The sequence below is a fragment of the Rissa tridactyla genome, chromosome 17 (genome assembly GCF_028500815.1).
Source record: "Rissa tridactyla isolate bRisTri1 chromosome 17, bRisTri1.patW.cur.20221130, whole genome shotgun sequence".
NCBI lineage: Eukaryota > Metazoa > Chordata > Aves > Charadriiformes > Laridae > Rissa > Rissa tridactyla.
This window is the reverse complement of record NC_071482.1, coordinates 4,508,548-4,536,175: the sequence shown is the minus strand read 5'-3', so window position 1 is coordinate 4,536,175 and position 27,628 is coordinate 4,508,548. Positions and strand designations below refer to the sequence as shown.

Genomic DNA, 27,628 nt, shown 5'->3' with positions numbered 1-27,628 from the left:
CAGCGTGGTAGAGCTCCTGCTTCCCCTTAATCCTCTCTGACCCTTTCTCTCCTCCCTGGCAGGATTCTCCATAATAGATGTAATTAGAGCAGCCATAGCACGAACAGTACGGCTCTGCTGATCCCTGTTCTGTGTTTTCTGGCAGCGCACCTGGCTTCCTGAGAACAGATGCGATTTCCACTGTACTTCATGAAACAGGTGGTTGTCAAATGAGATAGCCAGGGACATTGTCCAGTAGTTCCTGTGTCTATAAAAAACCCACCCTCAGCACTCATCTGCCACGCATGGGCTGGATTGTTCCAGAAGAGTTACGAGCAAATCTTGTGGCCTAGCCTGCCCTTCCCTTTGTTCGGTTGTTTTGAATATAGCAATGGGAGAAAAGCAAATGGCTTAATGTAGGAGGCTGCGGCATTCCATCATCTTTGACTGCCATTTTGTCTTCCTGTGGAGAAAAGTCAGATTTTATGATTTGGATATTCATGGTGGATGGCTTCTAAGGGGGGAATTGGAGGTCCATTGCTGGCACCTGCAGGCACTGTTTTGCAAGCTGTTGGTCCCTGTAGTCACCCCTGGCTCCTGCAGGTACATTAAATAGGTGGTTTCTTTGATGAGTTTGCTGTTAGGGAGTGCACGATAACCCAGATAAGCCCAGGAGCAGAGGGGGCAACGAGTGAAACTTGGTGGTCAGCACGTAGGGACTGTCGTGGCTTTCGTCAGTCCTTGCTGTGATACTTCAGGGCTGCAAAGGTGTCAGGGGTCACAGCTGGATGTGAGCTGGAAGAGGGCAGCCTGTCCAGCCAGTGAAACAAGCAGAACAAGGAATTGGGAAGATGCCCTTAGCTAGGAATTAGTTGGAGTTGTCACTGTAGGCTATGAATGGTGACGTGGAGGCACTTGCTCTGTACGTGGCTATTGGCAGATGATGAATGCAGCTTGATGATACACAAACACGATTAGATGATGTCTAGGACAAAGTGTTGGCTGTCTCAGTTCTGTGCTTGCTTCGCTTGAGCAGTGCAGGGACCAGACTGCATGTGTGCCTGGAGGCTACAGAGCTGTGGTAGTAGCCACTGCCAGCAGGGTTGTGCCCAGCAGGGAGCCCATGCACCTGAATCCGATGCTTTCTGATGGCTCTGAATTTCCAAGTTTGGGTGGGTCTCGCCATCTGCGCTCTGAGTTTTGGCACTGCGAGTTGCTCACGTATTGCTCTCTGATGGGGTTGGGCACGTTTAATTCAATAGATTGTGCCGTTTATTGATCTGACATCAGAGCAGATGCTTTAAAAAGAGGGAGCGCATTTAACAAGCACTTCATTTTTCCCTCTCTGTCCACTGTGACCTTCAAAGTTGGAGAAGCCCTTCGGGGCACGGTGGCCCCAGTCCAAGAAGAGAAAGCCCAGCCTGCTGTTGGCATTAAACTCCGGGGAATCAGACTGGAACATGAGGAGAGAGGATTTCCCAGTATTTCCAACTGTGACCTTCAGAGCTGGGCAGACGTTAGTATTAAACTTATTAGAGGCAGAGGCCTTTCCGTGACCCCACGTGGACAACTCTCCCCCCGTGCCTTTGTGTTGGAGGCCGCCAGACGATGCCGATATCCCCCCTCCGGCCCCTGTAGCCGAGCGGCAGCGGGAAGGAGGGTGCCCGAGCGCTCCCGGGGGTGCCGAGGAGCCCGCTGGGGAATGCCGAGCCGCCGCGGTGGGGCCGGGGGAGGAGGAGGAGGGAGGGCGGCAGGCTGCCGCGCATGCCTGCGCCGGGCCGGGCCCCCCGCCCGGGCGAGGCTGGGCTCGGCGCAGTCGTCTCCGGCCGCGGTGCGCAGGGAGCTGCGCCCCCGCGCAGCGTTGCGCGCTGCCCCCGGCCCGGACGGAGAACAAAGGGGCGCGGGCGGCGCCGGGGCCGGGCTGAAGCCGCGCCGCTCCCCGCGGCCACCTGCTGCTCCGCGCCCCGGCACCCGGCGGAGCGGGGCGGCGGCGGCCGCGCCCGGGCGCGAGCGGAGCTGTCCGGCGCTCGGCCCTGTCCGTGGTGCTGCCGCCGCGCCGGGGGGAGCCCAGCCCAGCGTGGATCCCCTGCCGCCCCCGCAGCCCGCCCACCCGCCGCTGCCTGCTCGCCAGCAGGCGCAGCCCGAAGCATCCTGTTGCGCCAGGGTCCGCAGCCGGGAGGCGAGAAGCAGCGTTTTTTTCCGAAAGAGCCTCTGCCCAGGTTGAGATTCGCTCGTGGCGCCGAACAATGGCTGCACTGCCAAGGCTGGTTTGTGCGTCTTCGGTCATGTTGTTGGTCTGGGGTAGGTGCTTCTGTTCCGTCTTGTCTTCAGCCAGGTTCTCCACCAAATCTGGTGCTTGCCCCTTGCAGGATGCTTGTTTAAAGAACCGGGTTTCCTAGCAAGGTTCCATTAACACTGTCATGAAGACTCGCCTTCAAAGTGGTTTTTTTTTGTTGGAGGAGAAGGAAATTACATTCATGCAGAGTTAGTATGAATGTATTGGAGGTAATATGATCAGATAAAATACATTACGGCTAAGTAGACTTTACAGCACAAAGTGTGTGCTTTAATACGCATGCAAGTTCTTTACTGTTTCCTGTTTGCTGTTGTTTTGAAATTTGCAATGTAATTTAACATTTAGTTGCCTCAGGGAGAATGTGCAAACCATTAAACAGTGCGTGTTAGCGCTAGTTTTCCATGCAGTCTATATAAACTGGAGTAAATAATTTTATTGCGATTACAGTTTTTCTTCTGCAATCAAGAAAAGGTTGGTTAGTTTTACCAATACAGCTATGTTTGATGTGTACGTATCCTACGGCTCTGTGTGTGGGTGCATATCTGCGTGTACGTATCTAATTTAACCGGAGTAAAGCACGATCCAGTAGCTTCTTCCTATTTTTCCCAGAAAGCTGGTGCTACCCGTGGAGCGGGTAGTATGGGAGAATTGGAATCATGCTCTTTCCAGGATCGGTCCCAGTATGAGCGAGTGGGTTAATGGTATCTCAGAGGCTGGGGAGGAGGGAGCAGCCAAGCAAAGTCAGCATCTTCAGTGAGCTCAACTCTAGGCTTTGGAGACAGGTTCGGACAGACAGAACCCAGTATTGTTTAGCCCAGGGGACAAATGTCAGCAAGAATTTAGTCTGAGATGTGGTGCTGAAGCATTCCTTTTCTTATGAAGTATTTAGCTTCGCAGACAATGATTTTTCTCTTGTTGGGGAGATCAGTATGTTATAGCAGCCAGTGTTAGCACAGATCTGATTGGAAGCGTTTTGAACAGGAACGCATGTAAAATCAATAACCCCTCCTGCTGCCAAATTTACTTGAGTCCAAGCCTCTTGGTTCCCAGTACTGCTTATGAAACCTAGAAACAGGAAGGGTGGCAGATCCTCCCTGTTTGTTTTGAACACATTGCTAGATTAAAGCATCTAGATCTTCTAACTTAGCACAAAGAGCGAGCTGTTCCTCTGCTTTCTCTCGTACCAGACTCTTAATTGCTACTGTAACAGGAGCATGCTCAGCATGCATGGGAGAGGATGAACAGTGCCTCTAAAGTGGCATTAATTACTAGGGGAAAAATTAAAAGTTGTGGCAAAGCAGATGCTGGAGAGGTGAATCTGCATGAAGTGATCACCCTCTGTTAATTATGAATTATTTATATCTCAGAGAAGGAAGCTTGGTAAAATTTGATATTTGAGACTTATCTCTTGTCAGAGGGGGCTAGTAATGAATCAAACAGTTTTCCATTGGGGATGATGTGATCATAAATGCCGAGATGTGGATAACTGATGTCTCTCTATTTCTGTCTTACACCTCTTCTCTGATGCTCCTTTTCCCTAGCTGGTTTTTGTTCTGCAGTATGTGTGGAAGTTCCATCAGAGACAGAGGCTGTCCAAGGAAAAGACATGAAGCTACTCTGCATCTCCTGCATGAAGAGGGAAGAGGTCACAGCCAGCACGGAGGTGGAATGGTTCTACAGGCCAGAGGGTGGAAAAGATGAACCTGTATGTATGCTTGGTAGCTGAGCCCTTGTTTTTGTAGGTCTTTACTGTGAAACACAGTCCAGCGAACTCATGTGGGAGAAGCCAAAAGGTATTTATGAGAGTGTAAGTTTGCCCTGCAGCAGGATCCCCAAAGTAGACTATATAAGGAAGGAGAGAGACCCAAATACGAACAAAGGCTTTCTGCTACATGCTTACTCAAAGTCTACAGAAATGCCCAGCAGACTGCTTTCATATCCTGGAGGAGAGAGGAGCTTGGGGTTCAGCTCCAAGCTGCAGACCTTCACAATTTCTGCAGCATTTTCACCCGGAGTTACCACAGCACCAATTTTGGGCAGTAATTAAAGCACCTTTTTGTCACTTAGCTGATGTCCACACTTGGGCACAGCATGAATTCATGGCAGGAAAAGCTAGAATCTGTTGTTGAGTTCAAAGATTTGGGGTCGTGCATACATGAATGTGAATTTCCATTTCTATTCCTTGAATATTTGAAGTCTAGTATATAAGGAAATCAAGAAGGGAGACAGAAGTATGGAGTGACACCTGGCCAAGTCTCCCTTCTTAGGACACTTTTGAATCCCAAAGCTATTCTTTGAAGGTTAAATTGGGCTCTGGTAAATCTGCAGGACAGGATTTACTTCTTTTTGCCTCAGAGAAAGCAAGGATATCCTGACTGTGTGAGCTCTGTGAGCTGTTCTGTGATGCCTGTCAGGAAAAGGTAAAATTCATTTTCAGAGTGAGTCAAAATGGGCATCGTACAGACGAGGGGCAACTGGAATTCAAGAAAGAATGCTAAAACGGAGAATAATATTAAGGTTCAATGCAAATGTTTCTTTCTAGCTATTGTATCTGAGTAGGAAGCATTACATCAGTGGTTGCATTTGATCACGATTGAGCAGGCCAGGCAAGATGACAAATACTCTCCTACTGTGTAGAGAACTAAGGGGCCATGCTAAGGAATGAGATGGGAATTCACTCTCAGTGACATTTGCCAGTGGCAACCCAAAGAATGCTAATGAAAGTGAACTGGGGCGGGCAGTTTAATGATGGGGACTGTGGTCAGCCAGAAACTTGCAAGAGATTAGGCCTGTGAAAACCACCCAAGCTCTGTTCTTCTGATACACGGTTTTCACACTGTCATATTTATCCTGCAACACTCCCATTTCAGATGAATACCCTAGGGCTTTCCAAAAATGACTTTTTGTCTTTGCTGTATTTATTCTGTGGTTCCTTTTTAAGATGATCTTACATCAGTGACCGACAGGCTAAGCATGGAGACTGTGCAGGGTCCTAGATTTTAGTTCCATTGCTGGTCTTTTGTGTCGTTGTCCACACGTGTGTCTGTTGTTCTGTGCCTTAGTTTTTCTAAGTCTGTGATGGAGATAATTCAGTTTTCTGTCTTTTGTAAAGTAGTCTCGAGATTTTGAGATAAAGGATGATAGAATGTCAATAGCTGCTGTTACTAAGGAAGCCATAGCCTAGAACATACATGTGTGTAGCTAGAGAATGATGTTGTTCCATGGATGGGCTGTGGTCTTGCCCGAGGCACGAGTCAGCAATTAATCAGAATGTCCCTTCACATTTCCTCACAGATCTACAAGCACGATAAAACGAACCATGAAGTTCCAAGCCGCTTCAGTGGTCGATTGCAGTGGAATGGGAGTAAAGACATGCAGGATGTATCCATCACTGTGTTAAATGTGACCCTGAACGATTCGGGTGTCTACACCTGTAACATCACCCGGGAGTTTGAGTTTGAGATTCACCGACCTCTCTTCACAAGCTCCAGATCGATCCACCTCACTGTGGTGGAGGAGGGTATGAAGGATTGGCAGAAAGCGTGTTGTGCCTTAACTCGCTGTGGGTGTTGTCATCCAGGGGTAGAGTTTTTCATTGCATTGCAGGAGAGGGGAGGCTGAGCTGCCAGATAATTAGTTGTGTCTTGTCTTTGCCAGCAACAAACACTGCACAGGGTTCAGGAGGAAAGACCTGTGTTTTGTTTGCCAGCTGCAGCCTCTGTTTAGGCTCAGGGTGGTTGTTTGTGAATGTGGGAAGGTATAAGCAGCTTGGCAGGCTGGGGCAACAGCTGGGCACAGCTGGGCAGGCACAGGAAGCAGGCAGAGGTTTCCCGTTTCTCCGCTCAGAACCCTGGCATCTCCCCTGGAAGCTCTGGGATGCTGCAGCACAGCCTTTGCCAGGGTACCACAACGTCAGCTTCCTTGCTTCCACCCCCTCCCTCCTGGAAAGACTCGTTCTCCATTTTGATATCAGTCTGTTGCTTCCACCTTCTCCCAGTCCCTCCTTCCCTTTGCAGTGCGCCTGAGTCTTTGTGTTCCTCTTGGTTTTGCACAGTTCAGTGCTGAAATCCTGGCTTGTTAGAAATCACTGGGAACTCTGTTGTTAACCTTCAGAGAGAGACAAGAGCTTTTAGCTCTCATCTTGTTCTGCTGTGTCTTCCCTTCCCTTCTTCCCCACAAGCATCGCTGTGTTTTGATCTCTTTCAAATCACTGGCGGCACAATACAGTCAAGTAACACCAGCGAGTAGGATGCACAAAGGAAACAGAGTGTGAGGATGAGATAGGCTAACGGTGAGCAATCCGTGTGGATGTGTGGGTGGCAGAGAATACGAGACACACGCAAGCCTGTGCATGTTTGATTCCGCTGGAAACGCCCAGTGGGATCGTTGCTGGCATATCCTTTTGGCAGCCTCACCTCATCCTTCTCTCTTGCCCCCTCACAGTGTAGTGGCATCTGGGTATCTCTGGCAAGGTGGGTTAGGAAGGATGACACAGGGTGGAAATTGTCAGTGGAGCTGTTGTGCTGCGATAGCTGCATGTAAATGATTAGAGGTTATTGCATTTTCTTAACAGCTGGAGAAGACTTCACCTCGGTCATCTCTGAAATTATGATGTATATTCTGCTGGTCTTCCTCACCTTGTGGCTACTGATAGAAATGGTCTATTGCTACAGGAAAGTCTCTAAGGCAGAGGAGGCTGCCCAGGAAAATGCGTAAGTGTGAAATCTCTCCAGATGGGAGCTGTTCTGCCAGTGTTCTTCAGATGTCTCGGTCCAGATCAGACTGCAAGAAGACTGGACTTCGGTATTGCACATTTCTAGCTGGTGTTTGCTATATCTGGAATCTTTGCAATGTTTAGGAGTACCAGAAGAGACAGTGAACTTGTACAATGAGGGACAATGCACCAGGTAGGGAGGCTGGCCACAGTGCGCAGTGTTCCAAAATGGCCTGGTTTGAACTGCACAGAGACGCTCTCCTGGAAGGCCTGCTTTCAGAGATCTGGCTCTCGGATGCAGTTGACACAGCAGAGACGTTCCCATTTTTATACTGGCCCATTCCCATCTTTGTACACACTTGGCTTGGATAAGGGCACTCTTGGTACACGCTAGGAAGGTTGTTTGTGGAGGATTTTACAGTAGGGCAGACTCGGTGTCTGCTCCTGACTATGCCAAGGAGAGTTTCCTACTGTGAGTATCTTCTACAGGTGACATTTGTTACCTTAGATACTTACAGGCATTCAGTATCTCTGTAAGGGTGAATGGACCCAGACTGTTTTTAGCACTTTGAGGTTATGCTTTCCTCCTTCCCTCCGACTACAGGACAGACTATCTTGCGATTCCATCAGAAAACAAGGAAAACTGTGCCGTGCCTGTGGAGGAATAGCAGAAAGGAGTCAGCAGAACAAACGGCACCAAGGTGGGTGTTGAGGAAACAGCCAATCACTGCCTCTGTCTGTCAGCCCTTCAGCCACGCTGTGGGTTAGGGGAACGTGGGGCTGGACAACAGGCGGACAGGAGGCTCCTGGGGTCTGACTGTGCTCCTTCTCTGGAGCTTCCCCAGTGACCTTAGAAGCAATATAGGTATCTTTAGATGGTGGGTGTACTAATACTACTTTAAATCCCTAACCAACACACACGTTCACTTTCAGGCCATGGTGTAATTATTCTTCCTTTGCCCATTCCTGTGGAGTTGGGAGTAGTCACTGTCCCCTGCAGATGGGGAGCTGTGCTTAGGATGAATATAAGGGCACTATCTCCAAAGGAAGCGTCTGTTAGGAAGGACTTTGTGTGCAAAAGACCAAAATCTAGATCTTTTAAAGCCTTGTTCACATCCTGTCGGTTACCATGCTAACTGTATCACGATCCTCACTTCAGTAAGGTCGAATGACTGGCGCTCCAAGAGGAATTCTCTCCCTTGCAGGGGCTCTGAAGATGGAAGGACTGCATCATGCCGGCCAGGTTTGAGGGGGAGCTCTGCACCGTCGGGAGGAAATACGGGGAAGTGTAAATTCTCTTCCATTTGCCTTGGACTCTGTACAGCCTTGACTCTGGCCTCATGACTCCATTGTGAGCTGCCAGCCCATTTGCTAAAGGACTCTTCTTTTGAAGCATGCTGAGCAAAGGGCACAGGGGTGTGGGCAGCACGGCTCCTTCCCAAGTTTCAGTCCCATCATCACGTTAATGGCTTTGTAAATGTTAAGTGTCATTTCTTAGCTGCTGTCACCACCACCTTTATTTGCTAAATATGTTAGTTCTCCATTGCAGAGGTAAAGGGTATGTATGTCATGTTACTCTGACCTGCAGGACTGGGAATGATCTCATCTTAGGGTGATGTTTTACCTAAGTTACAGCCCAAGCAGTCTTATTGGTGTTAAAACAGGAAGACTTTAATTAACTAGTTGTTGCTCTGGACTTTGGGCTGCCCGTGCACAGGCAGAGTAGGGTGAGGACTGTAATGTGTTAGAATTGTTGAAAATGTGTAGTAGGAGGGATGAGTCCCCGTGCCATGTTCACACTTGCTTCTGAAGGAGGGAACCGACATCATAGATCCTGAAGTAATCCTCCTTTGGGAGGCAGTACGGGAGGCAGTATGATGTAAGTATAAGAATCCCCTGTATCCCCCCTTTCATCTAGCAAGTGTCAGAATTCTTAGTTCCGTCCATTTGCCTTGCGTAGCAGGTTTACTCCTCAAGCACGCAGAGACAGTGATAGGAATAACCTGCAGAGCTGCGTTCTGCAACAACAGGCAAGCTGGTAGGCCAAGGTATGCAGTTCACCTGTTTCTGGGGAAACCCCCGAAAAAAGAACAGCCTGATGCAAGCCAGGCGAGTAAACAGGATGTACAGCCCTCACAGGAAAAGGATGGACAGCTTTGTAAAATGGTAGGACTTTTTGTAACTGCACTATCAGTCTTCTCATACTATAGTGTAGCACCACCTAGGGGAATAGACAGAAAACACTTATTTTTTCCTAGTTAATCGTAATTCTTTCTTTTGATAGTGAATCACTGGTTTGCATAGTGAGCATTCATCATAAATGATCCGCTGCTGCACAAGAATCACACTGTAAATTCAGTGTTTCCTAAGCCAACTTACCTTTTCAATCGTAGTGGACTAAGCAGAGTAAAATTTGTTGTGTGTCCTCAAATGTAGATCAGTTGAGCTCAACTGGGATTATCGAGGCAAAAAAAAGGCAGAAACATTGGCTGGGGTGGAATTGTACCTTAAGACAAAATGGGGGAAGGTTCGTTTTTTTCTTATAGCAGATGTTGTTACATCCCTGCTGCAATGGAGCCTATACTGCTTGCAAGAGTTGACCAATTTTGCTACACTGACTGCTTCTGAATAGTTAGAGTGCTTGTGAATCAAGGCATGCTTCCTTCCCACCTGTGGAACTCCCTCTGCTTTGTTCTGCTGCTTTTTATGTGTTGCTACAATCACAGAAATTACTCCCATTTGTAAGTCAGATCCAGGCCAGATTTCTAACTGGCAGTTGTTCAAAATTCATTTTTTAGAGTGGGTGTCAACTTTAGTAAACTACTACAATGCGGTCTTCACAGTGGGATTGCTCTCAAGTCCAGAGCCGAGCCTGGCAACCTGAGTACATTTTCCAGAGGAAGCACACTTGTAGTCTGGGCACCGGTTCCTTAAAACCCAACATCCAAAAGGGGAAAAACCAGCTCCTCTTCTGTTCCAGCTGTACATCTTCATTTTCCCTAAGCCAATCTGCCTGGCCTCAGGGCAATTTGGGGCATAATCCTAACTCTAAACCCACAGCAACAGAGGAGGGACTAGACTGTAACTCCAGAGTTGCCGTCACGGGCCGCGGCATTCGTGCCTACCATGATTTTTAGGTAAGGGTGCGTAACCTCTCTCCCACTTCAGCTCTGCTCCTGAGTTCCCATGGGGCATTGATAACCCTCTGGTGTCATAATGTTAAGTCAAAAAAGGAGTAAACTGAGAACTTCTTGAGAGCTACCTCAGGTGGTAAAGAAGGGCCGTGCTCTAGTCCTGCACCTTTTGGTATCTTACATGCATCTTCCCAACCAAGATGCTTTTTTTTGGACATACCTTTCACTTTTCCAGATCCTGCAGACAGATATGACTATTGCCCTGTGTTGTTCTAGGCAGGAGAAAACAGTCTCTAAATTTTGCTCAAGATTCTCATACACAAAAAAAAAAAAGCAGGGGGGAAGAGGGGAGGATTTTTCAAGGGTGGTGTTAAAAAAGCAGGCTGTGTCCTGGAAGAGACGGTTCTGGTTGGTCTCAAAAGGCTCTCTCTGTATTTGGAAATGACAGGAGACTTTAGAACAGGCAGGGTAATAAAAAGAACAAAGCATTCACGAGTCACGCTGTTTGATAGATTTTTTTTAATTTATACCGTACTTCCATTGTACTAGCTACTTTACATTAAGTTTTGGCTGCATAGCCTTTACAATTCCTAGGTTCTAGCAGGTAAGTTTCATTATCATTTTATCGCATTTTGCGCACAGCGCAAAGTTTATGACAGTTAGACAACTCCTAAAACAAAACCAGGGTTCCTCCCCCACCCCACCCTGGAGTTCACATGAGCACTACAGGCGCATCAGCCTTGGCCAACAGCCCCCCGCTGCCCGCGCTCTGGTGGTGACATCCAGAGGGGAGGCACGCCTACGGGTGATTGTACGACCCACTCCCATTCCTTGCTGGCGCGAGGCGACCCTCGGTAATTTGCAGTTACACGCAGCAATTGGGGTTGCAGGATCCAGGGCCTCGGGTGGGGAGGACACACTCCAGGTTTTTAGCAGCTTTATCCAGCCCTGGAGCATGTGACGGGAGATGATCTGCCACGAGAATGGGAACGTCCCAGAGGTGCCACAGCCACGCGATGCCAGTCCTGGGCAGTTGTAACGCTGCAACAATGGTTCTGCTGCTCCTCCCTCCCCCCGACCTCGTCGGGCCACGAGCCAGGTTAGTGCTTCCATGTCTGTTAAGTGCTATTACAAGGGGAGGGGGACTTGGGAAGATGGGGAACGATGCGCATGTGGCACAGGCTCCACTTCTTTGCTAGATAAAGTCACCATTTCGTAACAGTCGCTCTCCCAAATTCTAATGCCGCTGGGGCAGATTGGGCCGAAACTGAGACGACCGAATGGCTCTGGAACCTGAGCTGCACATTGGTTTTATTTCCTAACTATTCTCGGAGTTCAGGTTGGGGCAAGCGGCCATTTAACGTTAGCAATGAAAATTGGCCTAAATGAGTGAGGTAACAGAAGCGGCCAGAGGAGGTACCTCCCTGAGCCATGTGCAAATATAATTCCTTCAGCAGAAGGAAGTCCTTTTCCCTACTAAAAAAAAAAAACAAAACACATTCACTTAAAGAGCATACAGACTGCGGCAAGGAAAGGCAAGCAGGGACAGCACCAGGTCAGGCCGTCTATGACGTGGGGAATGATTGTCCAGCAGCAGAAGTGTGAGGGGAGAGGGAGAAGCCATAGCAAGCACTGCAGAACGTCTGTGGGAGAGGAGGGCATGGCACGCCACGCATCCATGCTAAGAGATAAGCCCATGCTGTCTGGCTAGATCGGGAAATAATCTCAATCGTCAGTCGATCAAGATAGCTTATTTGGCCTGTGTGCACATCTAGAAAAAGAAAGGTATTATGGCACAGAGAGACTCGTGCTGTAGAGCCGGCAAAGCACAGAGAGATCAGAGCATGCCAGGCAGGGGAATGGGCTAGAAAGTCAGCACAGTTGTGTTTTGGAAACTCCACTGACACACATGTTCTGTGAGCCACTTACCTCAGGTGCTTTGGTTTAAGAGTCTCTGTTTCGAGTATTAAGCAAGCCCCTGCCGGGTATTTTAACTAGAGCTGAAAGTGTCTGAGACTGAGAAAAGACTAAACCAGAGTCCACATGAAACACAGCAATGGCAGCAAGCCTGGCTGAGATCCCGTCGGGAGGATCTCTTTGGAGCTCAGCGCCGAAAGCCCAGGTCTGACAAGAGCCGTGCAGCAGCTGCCTTCACAAACGTGACAGAATTGCTTCCCCCAAGCCAGGCACTGTTGCTTTAAAGTGTTTATTACTGACTGTGCTTTTCCGCATACAGTCCCACCTCTGAATTAGGAAGCAGATAGCTTCTGTCCTGGTTGTGAAAAGCAGACGCTGACTGATAGAGCGCTACCTGGTTAAAAAGGCCAGTTCAGTACCCATCACGGAAAAGCGGCAAGGACGTTCTGTGGAGAAGTTCTCTTGGGAGGAAAGTTCTCTCTTCTTGTATTAAGGTAGGAAAAAAGCATGTGTGTAGGCTACATGATTTAGTGGTGAGGAGACAAGTGGGCTAAAAAGTCTGTCCCCATCTACACTTAGGTGAGTTTCTGCAATTAAAGGGGTCTGTCCGGTAAGAACACAGATCAAGCACACCAGGCCTTCCAAGAGGGGATACGGCAATGCAGGCAGCAGCATTTCAGAGGTGGTTTTCTGCCAGGGCTTTAAATCCAGCAAAGCATTGTGCTTTGAAACCTTGCCTCTTTCAATACAGCGTCACATTTATAATAAAGGAATGCTGCATATCTCTTAGGTTTTCCTTTATTACAGGTAAAGCAGCCGGGGGGTCAGGTGGTCAAAGGGCAGAGTGCTGCCCCAGACGGGCAGTCTGAGCTGTGTGTAAATGCGTACTCTGTGGCAGCAACATCACGGATATGTTAGGTGAGATCAAGGTTGTGTGACATTTTTTATCCTCTCCCAACAGAATTAAGGGAGCTAGAAAGGATTTATGCAGAAGTTAGTATCAGTTAATATCAATTAATATTGAAGTTTTCTGAAGTGTGCCTTGATTATCAGTTAATTTTTAAGCACCCAAAAAGCATGGTTATCCAGTTATTTCATAGCTAACACCTGCTCTTACCATTGCAGGTAGCTTTCTCTCTTTGAGGCGGAACGTGCAGAGCCAGCAATGCCCCTGTCTTGGGCACATGCTTCTGCAGCCTATCGCCTGGAGTAACCTCTGTCTTTTGGTCCTTCGTAGACTTTACGCACAGGTGCTGCACTAGATACATTTGGTATCTATTTTATGAATGCATGATTGCGTAGCAGTTATCCAGGTCTCAAATTCGCTTTGAGCTTGTCCCAGATGTATAACCCAAGCACCTCTTTCAAGGTAAGCATTAGAAGGCATGTATTTATCAGGCGTGTATTTATGGGAAGCGAGACTGTATCAAGGTAGGATTAGTGACTATGTTCTTCTCCCATATGAACAGGTCAGATACACAGACAGGCAAATCAGAACCACCTGTCCCTTCTTCTCCCTTCTCCCAATAGTGGCATCTTATTTGGCAAGAATTAGGCTACGGCTGTTGGCATTAATTTGCACGTTTGGCTGGAGAAATGCTTTTTTAAAAATCTCTCTTTTGTAGTTGTTCAGATTCTGCAAATCAAAACCCAGCTGCACTCACCTGGCAGATTAGCAGCGGCAGAAGGGGCAGAGAGAGGACTTGGCCGGGAAATGCGTCTGTGAGATGTTATAAAAAAACCCTACCCTTGGCGTGGGATTTCTGGCACAGGTAAGCAAGGCAAGCGAGTAACGAAGCGAAACCCTGACAATGGAAGCCAAGCTACTACTTGGCTGGGCCTGCTCGGGGAAGGCAGAAGCACCACCCCCCGTAACATTACTGGGGCTGCTCAGCCTTGCTCCTGGAAAGTGTTACTGACTTCTCCAGGAAGGTAATCATAAACTGGCAGGGCCAAAACTGTCTGTGGCTGCGAACAGAATTTGTTGACTGGGACTCAGCTGTAGTAGGAGGTGATTCCTATCATAGCTCTCTAGAGGAAGGTGAAAACACGCTGAGGCTTTGTTTAAGCCCTCACCTTTAGTGCCGTTGTGGGTTTTGCCTTAAGACCTTGGTTTTTTCTTTTATTACTACTGTGATAAATTAAGAGGCAATAGAAAATGGTAAATCCTATCCAACTCCAAGCCAGACTTGCTGCCAAGTGGCGAAAAGAAAGTAAATAACTAGGAATCGGAGAAGAAGAAACCTAAGGACTCAGAGGGAATCTTTCCTCGGTCTGAGGGGCGCTGCATGTACGAGGTTCTGTTTGGCGACCACCACCCTTACGCTCTTCATTGAAGGATTTCATGTAGCTGTGTGTCAGGATGTGTGTCAAACGTGTTAAACCTGGGTTAAAGCAGTGGGTGAGCAGAATAAATGTTAGTGCTTGAGATTGTTATAGCTGTCTCTGTGTGGCCTCACATTAATTTAACAGAGCTTGTGCAATTCTGTCTCTAGGGCCAAGCCTGAGGAAGCCGCATCAGTGGGAACATCCAGAACCGAACATGATGGCAATCTGGAAGAACGCTGCAGAGGGAGAAGGATGCACGGACAAGCAAATGGATTTCTTCCCTCGATACCTAGCAAGAGAATGTGAAACTGGTAAGAAAGCAACTCTGATCACTAGCATTTATTTTCAGCCCTCTCAGGCAGGTGGGTTTCTCTGCCTCTCGATGGGTTACGTCCGTCTGTACAAAACGCACCCAGACAGGTGGCAGAGACCCCACGTTCCAGGTTTCTCTTTCAAGACGTGGCCTTTTTCTGTTGTGGCATGGGCAGGGGGGGAAAGCACAGGGCTTCCTCTCTGTCTTCTTTCTTGGTGCTTGGCTTAAATTCTAGAAAAGGGGAAGATGGGCAGCAGGGGATTTTTCTCTGCTTAGTAACTGTGGGAGCGTCTAATGAAGAAATAGGTCTCTTGGCCAGCGTGGCAAGTCGGGGAGTCGGGGCCCTCTTGTCACGACATAAGCCACAGAATGGCCCTCCCAGGCACTAGCACCTCATTTTCATTGTACAGTAGCCATTTCAGCAGCCTCCCTGGAAAAAAGTCAGGGAGCAGTACAGTAGTCAGCAGCATTAAATTAAATATATAGTCATAAATACACATTACTCTGTAGTTGCCGAGGCATGTTTTTCCCAATTGTACCTTGCTTTCACACTCAAAATGTCTTTTTGATAGCCCATCTTCATCCACACTCCTTCAAATGTGAGTCGTCTTCTGCAGGACACATTGTGTTTAGCACTTGGTCACAAAAATTGCAGGCAGGTTGGGAGAAATTAGCGCATTACTTCCACATACATTACCTTTCCCTAATGGGAATGCACGAGGCGGAGCTTGTGAAGGTTTTCCTTAGACCCCACTTTGTCACCCAGCTGCGCGGATGAGAGTTGCTGGTACAGAGATATGGAAACCAGTTAGTCATCTTTGTGTCTCTTTCAGAGCCTGTTGGAGCCACAGACAATGGATGAGCTAGAACTGCACCGCTTGCACAAGGGGAATATGCAGCTGACTCCCTACCGCTATTCAGAAGATGGAAAAATCCTGGCGTTGAACAAGGTGGAGATTGAGGGCCTCACATGTCACCTGATCTGCCTGGCTAGGTAAGATGAGACAGCATTTATTAAACATTCAAACAAGCACCCTGCATCCCAACCAGTCACAGTAGCGTTTGGTACACTCACAGCGCAGCCTCGCTGCCCCTCTTCCTCATTTGGCTGCTAATGGGAGTCTGGAATAATCCCCTAGAACAAGTAAAAATTCATATTGGCTTTTGAACGCAGCTCTGCCACCTGACTTGCTTAAAGAGCAAATGCTTCGTTGTCCAGCTTGTGAGAGAGACCAGTCAGACGCCTCACACAGTGGACACCCCTCTCCAGATCTATGCTGCCACCCACTGATGGTCCCTTTTGTCTTGTCTTTGTTGGTCCCCGTGACCCTTCCTAACCTCTCCTGCGCCTTGGGAGGCCTTGCTGCTCTATAGATGCAGTCAAGTAAATATCCACAGTGATGGTTGTTGCTATATAGATGTAGTCATGTAAATATCCCAGGGAAGGAAAAGAAGTTGTTCTTTTTCTCCCTAATGTTTTCCTGCAGAGTTTGTAAGACAAGGTAAGGGCTAGGTGGTACAAGCAAAATGGTCTCGCAGACCAGGAGGAAATTTGCTGAGCAGGGTAGCGGGAGCGGTTGCAAATAAATACTAATTTTGGTTTTCTTTTTAAGTGGGGGTACCCCCCCTGTCGTGGGAAGTCGCACAGGCAGTAGCCCTTTCAGCACCAATGTAGATCTTCAGCACAAGGATGGCTTAACGGCAGGGGCCCAAGCACATAGAAAGCAGAGTACTACAGAAAATGTAAAGGGGACACTGTCAAAAGGAATGGAAGTGTAATTTCTGTGGTGTGGCTCTCCTCCATCCAAGCACCTTGTAGGCAGATACTCCCCTCCCCATCATCTCCTTGGCTGTTAGTGCAGTATCAATAACAGGAGGCAGCAATCTAGTGTTTGGAGAAAGCATTTCAGCTCATTTACATTCTGTGCCTTGCTCTCTGAACCAGGCTGGCTGGCGTGACGGCAAATTGTATTTCTGCTCCAAGAAGTATAGAAGGTGACTGCCGGTGAGATCTGCTCTCTACAGACCTACAGCAATGCTTCCCGAGGCCTCCCCTCCAAATGCGGAGTAGTTTTGTAAGGGATTGACAACTACTGCCAAAACCTCTATGCCCTGAAGCCAGCAAGGTAAGAAAGTTGACAGTGTCCCCTTCGTATGTTTAAATAAATACAGTCAATCAGGGACCTTCATGCGCAGGAAGGGATGGGGGCACTCACTCTGATGCTTCCCTTTGAAACAACAAAAACAAAACAGACAGACAGACACACAGCCAGGAATATTACAGAGGAGTGGCGCACGGGCCCAGGGGAGCGCACTCAGGCACGCCCCTAAGTGCACCTCAGTGCCGGGAGAGCACAGCCCTCCCACACACACCCCCCCACACACTACCACCGAGACGCTCCATTTCAGCCAGTGTTGGAGGTCAGTCCTTCCTCTCAATACGTAGGCTTATTTTTTTTCTCTTAAAATCTGTATATAATATATATTTATATTCTGTATATATATATATTTTTTTATATATATATTTATATATCCTATTTACACATATTGCACACCGTCCTCTGGCCTCCTGCATTCCTGCCTGTTAGTGGAAACGTTTCCGTTTCTCCTCTGGATCTGACCCGAAGTCCCGGGACCCGATGCCATTCTGAAGATTTATTAGTGAATCCTTCATCTGCAAGACAAGAAATTTCTCCACTGTGATGCCACCCTAGCAGCAAGAGCGCTTCGACATTTCCTTCCCCATCAGTGCCTCCTTCTTCCACGTAAGTATCGATACCGTAATTGTCTGGGTTTTGGGAACAGCATGTCAGGGCTGGGATGTACAAATGGGGACCGAGAAGACAGGAGCCTGCGAGAGACTGTTCTCCAAGATACAACAGAGAAGGGGTAGGCAGAACGAGGTAAGGCGCGAGCAGCTCTCTCCATAGGAGACAGCGGCTTTTATTTATGAACTCTGTTGTAAGCAGCCGGGTGTACAACCGGCTCGTTAGGCAGCAGATACCAAAATCCCTGGCTTTGTGTTATTAAGGGCCCATGCACAGCGCACCGCTTTCATCCAGGCAAGCTATGTACAAATCCAGGGTTGAGGTAAAAAAAGCTTGCTTTCCAAACTGGGATACCAGACACTAGTTATAAAATGTGCTAATATAAGAGTTTTGGCCGTGTAGAACTCTCTCCTTGACGTGCATGGACCTTGGGAGGTGACAGAGAAGCTGCGGTGTCCTGCAAAGAGCCCTTGGGACCTGCTGCCCACCACTACGTCAGAAGATGGATCTAATGGGAGATGGTAGCGGAGGGGACACACCTGATGGACTACAGTGGAACCAGGTAAGGCTGAAGGATTGTGAGCGGGTGGCTGGGAGGACACAGTGACCCTCTAGTCACGGTGCTAACTGGCCGCACGGTCTCACCTGGTCTAGAAGCATCACTGAGGATTTGATGATCTCACGCCATTTTTGTAGCTCTGAGTCATGATACTTCTGCTGAGATTCTAGTAACTGGGCCCATTCTGTCTGAGACTGGGGTAACCTGTCAGGCAGAATATGAGCGAGAGTGAATCTAGGGAAACTGAAGTCAAGGGGGGGGAGCGTGTAGATTGGATCAGTTTCTGTCTAATCTTTTCATCCTAAAGGGGCAGGTTTTCCTGTGAAAAAATGCATTTAAATGTGCTTAGTATTTTCCTAAATTGGACACCAATGTTACTCCGTCTTACCCACGGTAATTAATTAATTAATTAATAGCAAATATGTGCCTTTTGCAGAAGCTGTTGTAGCGTTGGTGGAACCGAAGGCCTGTTTGCCAGAGGGGACGGTCAGGACAGCAGGCGGCGTGCTCTCATTGCCTGGGAGATGAGTCTGCCGACAGATGGCACCGAGGCCACTGAACGGGGAGTAATGCACTGCAGTGTAATGGTGTGGGACGAGTAGCCCTGTACAGTTTGTGTGTTTTGTTTTTTCTAGACATGCTGTGTCAGTCTTTATTTAATACAAGGCTTTTTTTTCTTTATTATGAGCAACAGCAGCACAGGCATTCTTTTAAATGGCAGGTAAGTGTAGATATCAAGACCCTCCCTTCAGGCCTAATTAATCCTGAAGAACAAGGCTGGAGGCTGCTGAGTGGAGCAGAATCAGAGCAGATGCAAGCCCTCAAGGCACTGATGGGAGGACGAGCAGGACTGGCTGCCCAGAGCTGCCACTCAGGGCCTCGGGCAGCTGCCAGTGGTGAGCCTGGTGAGGAGGTGGAACCTAGCCAGCCAAGGCCAGGGTAAATCTCAGACGACGAGAGCGACGCAAGGAGCGTAGCGACGAGGAGCGTTGGCAGTTAGCACGGCAGTTGGCGACGGCAGGAAGGCGCGGCAAGCGGCACCCCACTCTGCCTGTTTCTCCTGAGAGGTATGGCTCTTTACTTTTGCATGCCCCCCAGTTAAGATAGAGCTAAGTCATGCTGCTTTCTAACAAAGCTAGAAGTCTTTCCTACTTTGTTTTCTGCTTACCTTTTTGGGCTCTGCTTATTTCTATCATAGCTAAAAAGTCTTTCTTGATTACTTCTTGGGCTTTGTTACTTTCTAACACAGCTGAAAGTCTTCCCTCCTTTGTCTTCTGCTTACCTCTTTGGGCTCTGCTGCTTTCTAACAAAGCTAGAAGTCCTTCCTACTTTGTTGTCTGCTTACCTCTTCGGGCTCCACTGGTTTACTAACAAAGCTAAAAGTCTCTCCTACTTCTTTTTGTTTTCTGCTTACCTTTTTGGGCTCTGCTTACTTCTATCATAGCTAAAAAGTCTTTCCTGCTTACTTCTTGGGCTTTGTTACTTTCTAACACAGCTGGAAATCTTTCCTACTTTATCTTCTGCTTACCTCTTTGGGCTCTGTTGCTTTCTAACAAAGCTAGAAGTCTTTCTTACTTTTCTGCTTACTTCTTTGGACTTTGCTGGTTTCTATCAAAGCTGAATCTCTCCTTTCCAGGCTACAGTAGAGATTTTTTCAAGCCTCCTTTATGGAATTCCTTGTGTTAGAAAGAGAGCTCATCTGCAGCTACAACTTGCTTCTTGGGTAAGTTCCTCCTCTCTCCCTGGCAATGTAATCTAATAGTCTAACTCGTTCCCCTCTTACCTTAGCAAACGGGCAGAGTGGGGTGCCGCTTGCCGCGCCTTCCTGCCGTCGCCAACTGCCATGCTAACTGCCAACGCTCCTCATCGCTACGCTCCTTGCGTCGCTCTCGTCGTCTGAGATTTACCCTGGCCTTGGCTGGCTAGGTTCCACCTCCTCACCAGGCTCACCACTGGCAGCTGCCCGAGGCCCTGAGTGGCAGCTCTGGGCAGCCAGTCCTGCTCGTCCTCCCATCAGTGCCTTGAGGGCTTGCATCTGCCCTGCTCAGCTGGCTCCAGACCTGGAGATAAAATGAATAAATGTTAATAGTAAAAACATGGACCCACTCCTCATGGTCAATAAACACTCTACTACTAATAAAGTCTCCTTTCCTTGTCTGAGAAAGAAATGTTAATTAAGCGTGACAATAAAAAGCCAACCCAAGTAAAAACATGGACCCAACTCTTCATGGTCAATAATCCTAGTCTCTACTAAGTAACACTCTACTACTAATAAAGTAGTAATAAAAAAACTTTCCTTGTCTAAGTGGAGAGGCTACATACTTAGGATTGGTACACTTAGTTTCGGGGACTGCTGACTTGCCCCTGCCCTCAGAGAACTTAAGTCTCAGTACAACTAGATATGGAAAAAAATGTCTACGGAGCCTCAGACGGAACATTCCTGAGCATGCCTGGCCTTTGACTCAGCGGAGGGGTTCAGTCTACTTCCGCCGCACTTGTGGTTGTAACCTAACAAAGTTACTTGTGCAGGGGGAGGGCATACAGAGCTACCTACGTAATTAATGCCAGCACACGCACATTACAAGGAGCATAGAAATAGCATGTTATATCCTGTACTTAAATACTATATTGTAGTGGTCTAAGTAAATACCAAGAGTCCCAGAGAAAGAGGGCAAAATCACTTTCTGTATCTGCTCCTGGGAAAGTAGCACGGCTATTACGGGGAAATTATTATTAATTCCCTTCCCTAATAAGGAGAAATGAGAAAGCCCATAAAATGAGACAAATCATGCAAAAAATGTCATCCTGACAGTAGCACGTGGCTATGGATGCTTCTAGTCAAACGCAACATAGCAAGGGAACAACTGTGACCACACAAAAGTACAGCCAGAAAGGGGACAAAAACACCTTAGCAAAGTGGACTCGGGGTGCTCTCAACGTCTGAAAATAGAGGAGAGACTATTCCAGCAGGATACCTGGCACTTACGTACATTAAAAAAAGCATTCACCTAAAAATTCCAGAAGGAATTCAAAACAAAATTGCTGCCTATCATTACAGCCAACCACCTATGGGATGTCAGGTCACCGCTTTAAATGCCGTCTACAGAAAGGTGCTCTGGAGCACATCCTGGCAGGTCTGCCTTTGATCCTAGACAAGATGGCGGAATCTGTATCATAATAAAGACTGACCACAACAATAAATTCCAGTTGGAGGCTTTCAGCATGCTTTCTGCAAAAGGACATGCTACCATACAGCCTAGAGCTCTGTGCGTTTAGCACACACCAAGTGCACACTACACTGAAATAGGATGGCCAAAAAGCCTTGGACAAGGTTCCACGCTACCAATTATTAAAGAAACTAAGTCAATCTGCAATCACACTTGACTGCTCACCATCTAGCACCGCCAGGGAACGCCTAGGTCATTACGGAGCGCCCTGTGCCCTCCTCATTCACTCTCTTCCTCCCACACTCTTAACAGCTTGCTGATACCTGCACCGACACTTTTCCAGACACGCACCTAACAATCGCCTGTGTGGCACAGGCCCAAATTCTCCTCTGAGTACAAAGGGTTCTTTCTAAGACACTGCTTTTCCTACAGAGGGAAGTTTAGCCATCAAAGGAGAGGGAATGACAACCTTGGCCCAAGAATGCAGAACATTTACTTGTAGAGCATCCTCCGTTACACAGGATGCTGGGAAGATGCAGAGGTTGCCTTAACTCACTGTCTTCTGCTGCAGCTGTTCAGCAGTTTCAGATCTGGAAACACTGATGGCCCCGCAGCTTCAGCTAACTACCCGCTTCATCTAATTTACACAAAGAAGAAGCAATCTACAGGAGAGCCCGGAGCTTGGGTGTTCCGGGAAAGCCTCTAACATCCGTAGGAACCATGCAAAAAGAAACAAAGACAAAGCAAATGCGACAGTACCTTTCCTGTAGCCGCAAGCCCTGCCATGCCGTGAGCGTCTGCGTGGTATATTCCAACATCCAGAGTTTGTAGAACAGCATCATATTGAGAATGACCAGCAGCACCAGACTGGAAATAAAGAAAACAGACAGTTTACTAGGAGCACTTCAAAGCCCACAGCCGGCCAGTCACACCTGGGAAAATGCCCAGGGCTTTAAGAAGGTGTCTGGGGCCCAGGTCCACGCCGTATGTGAGTGGGGATTTAATCTGAGTAAGGGCCAGGTGATCAGAACCCAAAACTTCATCTTGTGGGAGAAATGTGTGAGCAAGAAGGATGGACAGACAGAAAGACAGGGCTGACGGATCAGACACAACAGGTTGGATGAGTGGATGTGCCGAATGCAGAGAAAGGGAGGGAAGCGGGAGAGTGAAGAAGAGGTAAAAAGAGAGACAGTACCTGAAACAGATCCTAATGGGAGCAGGGAAGAGAAAAGACGGAGTAGCTGCAGGTTAGAAACAGACTGACACAGAACAGGAGAAACTGGGCTGAGTGGAGAAGGCTCATAGACAGCACAGAAGATATATGGGGTGGGGAGGAGGGAAGAAAGGAACAGCGGGAAGAGAGGCAGGAAGGACAGACAAATAACCATGTGCCTGCAACTGATGGTGAAATTCGCTCAGCAAAAGATGAGCGTGTAGCTCTATGTGTAGCTCTTGCAGACGTGCCCAAAGCGTGCCCATGCAGGGCACTGCGTGACACGTAGGTGCATGTTGCAGCCTGGACGCACCCAGCCTTACCCAGTGCTACACGCACCGATGGGAACACCACTACTCTGACCAGATACTGTACTGCTCCTCTCGCCCTCCCCACTGCCGCGCATGGGCATTTCCACTCCTCCCCTCAGCCACGCTCGGGAATAGATTCCAAAATAGCATGCTTGTGCCTGTCTCTGAATAGTGGAGCTATTTTGCTGGAAGAACGGCCCACTATCACCCAGCTCAGTCAGGCGGATGGCCGCTGGCCAGAAGAGTATTCTGAAATCATTATGGAGGGCTCTCTCCCTCTAAGCTAAGCTAGTAGCCTGCCAGGAGAGATTGTTGTAAAGCTTTTGTGCTTTCCTACCCGAAGTTTTAATTGCATCTCACCCATTTAGACACAGAAGATAGCACGAGGCTGTCTTCTCATTACATTACCTCGCTTATCATTACAGCAACCAGCTGGGTTGCTGCTGCAAACCTCTGCCGTCTTTATCCCTGCTGGGAAAAGGAAATGCAGAAAGGAGCTCAATTTTAAAAGTAACCTCAGTCTATAAATCTCGGCTTCTTCCCACCTCACTCAAAGGTGGGTGGAGCTTAAGAAAAGAATAAGACCAAGTTCTGCAGTTCCTCCAGGGTTAACAGGATGCTTCCACTTCCATAAGTGATGAAAAAACCCGCCCTATTGGGATTTCTCCCTTAGACTGTACCGCTTCGGAGCCCCTGCCCGGCAACCGCTGCAGCACGGTTGAAACATGAAACACATGAAAGCTACCGTCAGCCCAAGAGGCAGAGAAACGATAAATACACCTGGGTTTAGGCATAAGGACTGAGCCACAGGGATACAAGGGCCCCATACCCAGCTCACTTTGAGCACACATCCAGCCAAGCCCAAGACTAGCAACTCTGAAAGGTGGGAGCAGAAAAGGGACCCAAACCAAATGCAGTTCTTGCTGCTGAACTAGTGAATTCATGCCAATCTCTCTTGCTTTATGTGTTTCTACCCTTATTTTACAGAAATCGTCTCTAAACAGTCTAGCTTCTGTCTGAGATAGTATCTCTCGTCAAAATTGCTGGCCAGGACCAGCCCCGAATAGGTTTTCCCAGGCCAGAGGAAAGAAGTAACAGACAAGACTCCTCATATACACTGAGCCCTGTTGTGATAGCACAGTAACTCCCAGAGAGCTTTGCATGGTCATCTTTCATGATGACAGCTAGTTTGTCGGCAGATTACATTAAATGACTTATTTTAAATTAGAAAAAAAAAAACACACCACAGTTGCTAGAGGTCATTGAAAATCTCTAAACTGAGTCCCTGAAATAAAAAAGACTCTTTCTACTTGTTGTATTTCTACTCTTTTTAAGCACTGACTCCCTTCTTGCACAGCTGCCCCGCCCCTCGCCCTGCTTGCCACTATCAAACATTGCGTGCCAGACAGTAAAGCTGACCTGCATTTAGGACTCCCCCAGCAGAAACATGCACGTCTGTGAAGGCCGCATTTGGTTAAAACAAGGTCAAAACTGAAGGGAAAGGAGAGACTTTGATAAAATAAGAACCAGAACCTACAGAGACAGATAAGTGGCCAGCTTAGTACTGGGAAAGGCTGGGCTCAAGCGAGACGAAACAGTTGATGGTTCACTTGGGGGACATTTTAATTCATTCTTTTCTGCCTGTCATTGCTTTTCTCTCTTCTGTGCTGCACAAAGTTTGGGACCAGAGAAGAATATGAGAGAGAAAAGACTGGCACAAGGGAGCACAGAACACCAGAAACATGAAAGAATCAAAAGTTGTTAAAAGCTGACTGAAGGAAAGCAAAAAAATCACTCACACAAAACTGATGACAAGAAGCAGCTTAGAGACACTCTGCAGGTGGAAGCCGCTGGGGCTCTCCTCAGGGATGTGCCGTGTCTGAGTGGAACCTGAGGAGACAGACGTGTTTAGGCCAGGAAATGCTGTCCTATGGGGAGGGCAACCCTTTACCCACCCCTCTCCATCTCAATCAATCAATGATAATACATCCTCCGTGCCCTGAAAAGCCCTGGCCCCTCTTCCCATTAACCCTCCGTGAGCAAAGCTCCTATTTTTCACCAGAGGTACCCAGCTGTCCATCCCCAAGCGTGCGGGGTCTGCAGTCCCTCACCTGCCACATGCTTGATTCGATGTGCAACCTCCTCATCCGTGGGGGTGGTGACGGGACTCAGCACCTCCTCCAAGTGCGGCACCCGCAGATGGGCATGGGCCCGTTTCCTACGGCGCACAGTCGATTGCTTGCTCACTTTCTCTTTGGGGGATTGTCTGTGGACCTCAGCCAGGTACGTGCTCTCAGTTTTGGTCAGTTCACTCTCTGCAGAGACAGCAGGGGAAAGCATTTAATAGAAGTGGCACTGGCATTGCAGAGATAAGACTTAAACCCTCTAATGGCACAGCTGCCGCACCAAACAAGTTGGCAGGGTCTAAGAGGCCCATGCCAGAGGACACACTACACATCCCTTACACCTTTTGCCAAACTCTGACCCCAGACTGCCTGCGATCCTGCCAGAGAGCAGGATTTGATGACCTGATTAATTCCAGCAAGCACTATCAACGCTGTGGAAATAACTTTGGCTGGCCCCTTTCATAAGCTAAAGCTACTTCGAGGGTCTGATCCCCAGTATGCTGGCAGCAGGTATCAGGGAGGCATGCATAAACTATGGAAGGTGCCACTGTTCGTGGGTCATTACCACAGATCCAGTCATTGCCACTCTTACCCAAATGTCGGAAATAATCTTCTAGGCCACTCCAAAAATTCTTCTCAATGAAGGATTTCACCAGCCCCCAAGGCTGTTTCCTGTATCGTAACTCTGTGGAAACCCTATGTGAAGAAAGGAAAGTCACTCTCCCAATTTTGCTTCCCGAACGTGAAGTCAATTCACAATCCTTTGTCAATGTAAATACAAGAAATAACTACGCACACTGTTATATCTGGAACGGTCTCTGCCCTTCGTGTCTCTCGAGAAGCACTGCATGAAAAGTCCTTCCAAAGGCAGTGGCAGGAAGGCCTCAAGAGAGCCACCCCCGAGAGGGCTCCAGAGACCTTCAGCCATGTGGCAGGCAGACATTTAGATTACTTATCAAGTCAAACACAAAAGCCTATAGCTTTGCCTGGTACCAAATTCCTCTGCTTGTCCCCCCAATGCATCTCAGAGGCACAGTCCCTTGGAAGCATGTCCTGTTGCTTATCACATGTAGTTGACTGTGTTTGACAACTAGCCCTGCAAACCACTGCTTCCAAGAAGGGGACAAGAAAGCTCTGCAAATCCCCTCCCTGACCCAGCTGTAACTCCTCTGCATCGGGTCTATTGTTTGCTTGATGTCACCACAGTAGGCGTCTGCCCCTACGGTAACTCTTCGTGATAGGAGGGTTCTGGCAACCGGACAAAGAAATAAGGCTAAGCTCTCCCCAACCCCTTCTAACACACCAAACAGCAGAACTCCCACCCAAAGGTGACTTTTGGTTGTCAGTAAAGCTCTTTATCCCACAAGAAGTGTACCTGAGTCGGCTTTTGTTTCTGGCAACACGAGTCAACGTGTAGCGGTTAATGGTGTAGAAATAATCATGGTAGGGGACGTCGTGAGTTAGCACCTCTGCATCTATGACATAGCACTCGCTTTCTTGGCTGGCTTTGTACATTGTCTGCATAAAAGACAGCATGCAAGGCAACTATTAGTCTGGTTAGAACACGGCTTTGATAAGACTAGCACCTTTACTAGCACTTTACAAAAACAGCTTTGCCACAGAGGAGAGACCACACCCGTACCCAAGCCCCATCTCTGCAATTTTTCTGTGAACGGCTCACCTTTAAGAGAAGGCATATTCGAGGAAACCACGGGTTTCACTCAGATGCTTCCCAAGGGCATATTTCAAAAGGGGCATTCAGTTCCAGCAGCTCAACCTCCAGCATTTTGTATCAGATACGTAGTTATGTACACTGCCACACGAGGATCAGTTCTTTGGGGCCTTTCCAAGTGTTACCTCTTCTCATTAAACTGATATCTGTCTCGTCAGGGCCTGACGTAAAATCAGAGGTGGCCTTGCTTTGAGCAAAGGTCCTTTCTGGCTAAATTATTCTGCAATTCTAAACACCATAAAAACATGTCAATTACTTCTTTTAAGTGCTTCTGATCTGCTTCTTTGCCCCAGAACAAACCTCACACAGGGGACCGACACCGTTAACTGCAGATCCATATGCAAAAGTATGGCTTTTCTTACAGACTATTTCTGCTTACCTCTGCAGCAAGGACACAGAAAAGTGCACCTCAGTGGTTGATCCTAAAATCACAGTAAAATAAGCCATGGCCTTGCTTGCCCGAAAGCGTACTGTTCCCATTGCCCATCGCTTTGCTCTCTCACTTTCTCTTATCTTCCCTGCACACAGTCTTTGCCTCTGAACAGCACACTTCATGCCATCCCTACAAGGTACACCTTGCTGCTGGGATTCTCCTCTCCCTGAAACGTAATGCTCAGGCCCTCATCTTTTCTTGGCTCTCTCTTAGTATTCCCTTGAGCTAACTCAGCATTGGCCTTTGGCCACTTAAACATATCTCTGGACACTGAAGGAGACCTTTCCTCCCTCTCTAGCTGCAGCCCCTACTAGACACAGCTAGCCTGGCTCTTACCAGCGCGTTGCACATGCTTCCCTTTTTAAAAAGGTCAGTTAAGTGTCCTCACTAGTAACAAAAACGCCTGGACATCTCTATGTAGAGCTGTTAGAAGGACTGCCCAGACAGTATCTGACTTTCTTGTGCCCTGCTCATGAATAAGATCTGCTGGACCGACCACAGCTCAAGAAACACCAGTACAGGTGACACACACAGTTGTCAGGATGCACTGGTTCGTTTACAAACTCATCTGCTCTTGCTGGAAAATTTATGGTCCTTTCCTTGCAATGCAATCCAGTGTGAGTGTAAGATTAGCTATT

The 27,628-nt window shown here is 48.1% G+C and overlaps 2 protein-coding genes and 1 long non-coding RNA gene across 56 annotated transcripts in view; 2 read left to right on the top strand and 1 right to left on the bottom strand.

The window, feature by feature from the left end:
- Nucleotides 1-1,743: 1,743 nt before the first annotated feature.
- On the top strand, nucleotides 1,744-10,858 carry SCN3B (sodium voltage-gated channel beta subunit 3). The gene is made up of 8 exons (XM_054222836.1): nucleotides 1,744-2,056; nucleotides 2,120-2,143; nucleotides 2,188-2,280; nucleotides 3,817-3,980; nucleotides 5,570-5,795; nucleotides 6,849-6,987; nucleotides 7,594-7,690; nucleotides 8,195-10,858. Exons 1-7 carry the CDS (start codon nucleotides 1,744-1,746, stop codon nucleotides 7,655-7,657), a joined length of 1,023 nt encoding a protein of 340 aa, XP_054078811.1. The 3' UTR covers nucleotides 7,658-7,690; nucleotides 8,195-10,858.
- A 153-nt stretch (nucleotides 10,859-11,011) lies between these two features.
- The window catches only part of GRAMD1B (GRAM domain containing 1B), a 117,576-nt gene continuing 100,959 nt past the window's right edge, over nucleotides 11,012-27,628 (bottom strand). For 10 of the 49 annotated variants that reach the window (XM_054222827.1, XM_054222825.1, XM_054222822.1 and 7 more), the window contains 7 exons: nucleotides 26,201-26,343; nucleotides 25,418-25,521; nucleotides 24,811-25,014; nucleotides 24,499-24,589; nucleotides 21,935-22,042; nucleotides 18,095-18,212; nucleotides 11,012-17,355 (listed from right to left, as the gene is read on the bottom strand). In XM_054222827.1, coding sequence (XP_054078802.1) covers nucleotides 17,266-17,355; nucleotides 18,095-18,212; nucleotides 21,935-22,042; nucleotides 24,499-24,589; nucleotides 24,811-25,014; nucleotides 25,418-25,521; nucleotides 26,201-26,343 — 858 coding nt within the window. In that variant the 3' untranslated portion in view covers nucleotides 11,012-17,265. Of the gene's footprint in view, nucleotides 17,356-18,094; nucleotides 18,213-18,927; nucleotides 20,069-21,934; nucleotides 22,043-24,498; nucleotides 24,590-24,810; nucleotides 25,015-25,417; nucleotides 25,522-25,621; nucleotides 25,744-25,972; nucleotides 26,074-26,200; nucleotides 26,344-26,579; nucleotides 26,786-26,936; nucleotides 26,980-27,628 lie in introns of those variants that run through there. The other 39 variants (XR_008469565.1, XR_008469578.1, XR_008469576.1 and 36 more) reach the window with 39 other exon arrangements.
- Nucleotides 13,705-18,576, top strand: LOC128918527 (uncharacterized). Of its 6 annotated transcripts, XR_008469596.1 has the most exons (8): nucleotides 13,705-13,812; nucleotides 14,536-14,679; nucleotides 15,515-15,675; nucleotides 16,627-16,807; nucleotides 17,270-17,584; nucleotides 17,713-17,771; nucleotides 17,852-18,011; nucleotides 18,445-18,576. It is a non-coding gene; the product is annotated as an uncharacterized LOC128918527 (long non-coding RNA). The 6 variants fall into 6 exon arrangements; XR_008469595.1 differs by lacking the exon at nucleotides 17,713-17,771 and having other exon boundaries at nucleotides 17,270-17,446; XR_008469597.1 differs by lacking the exon at nucleotides 17,713-17,771.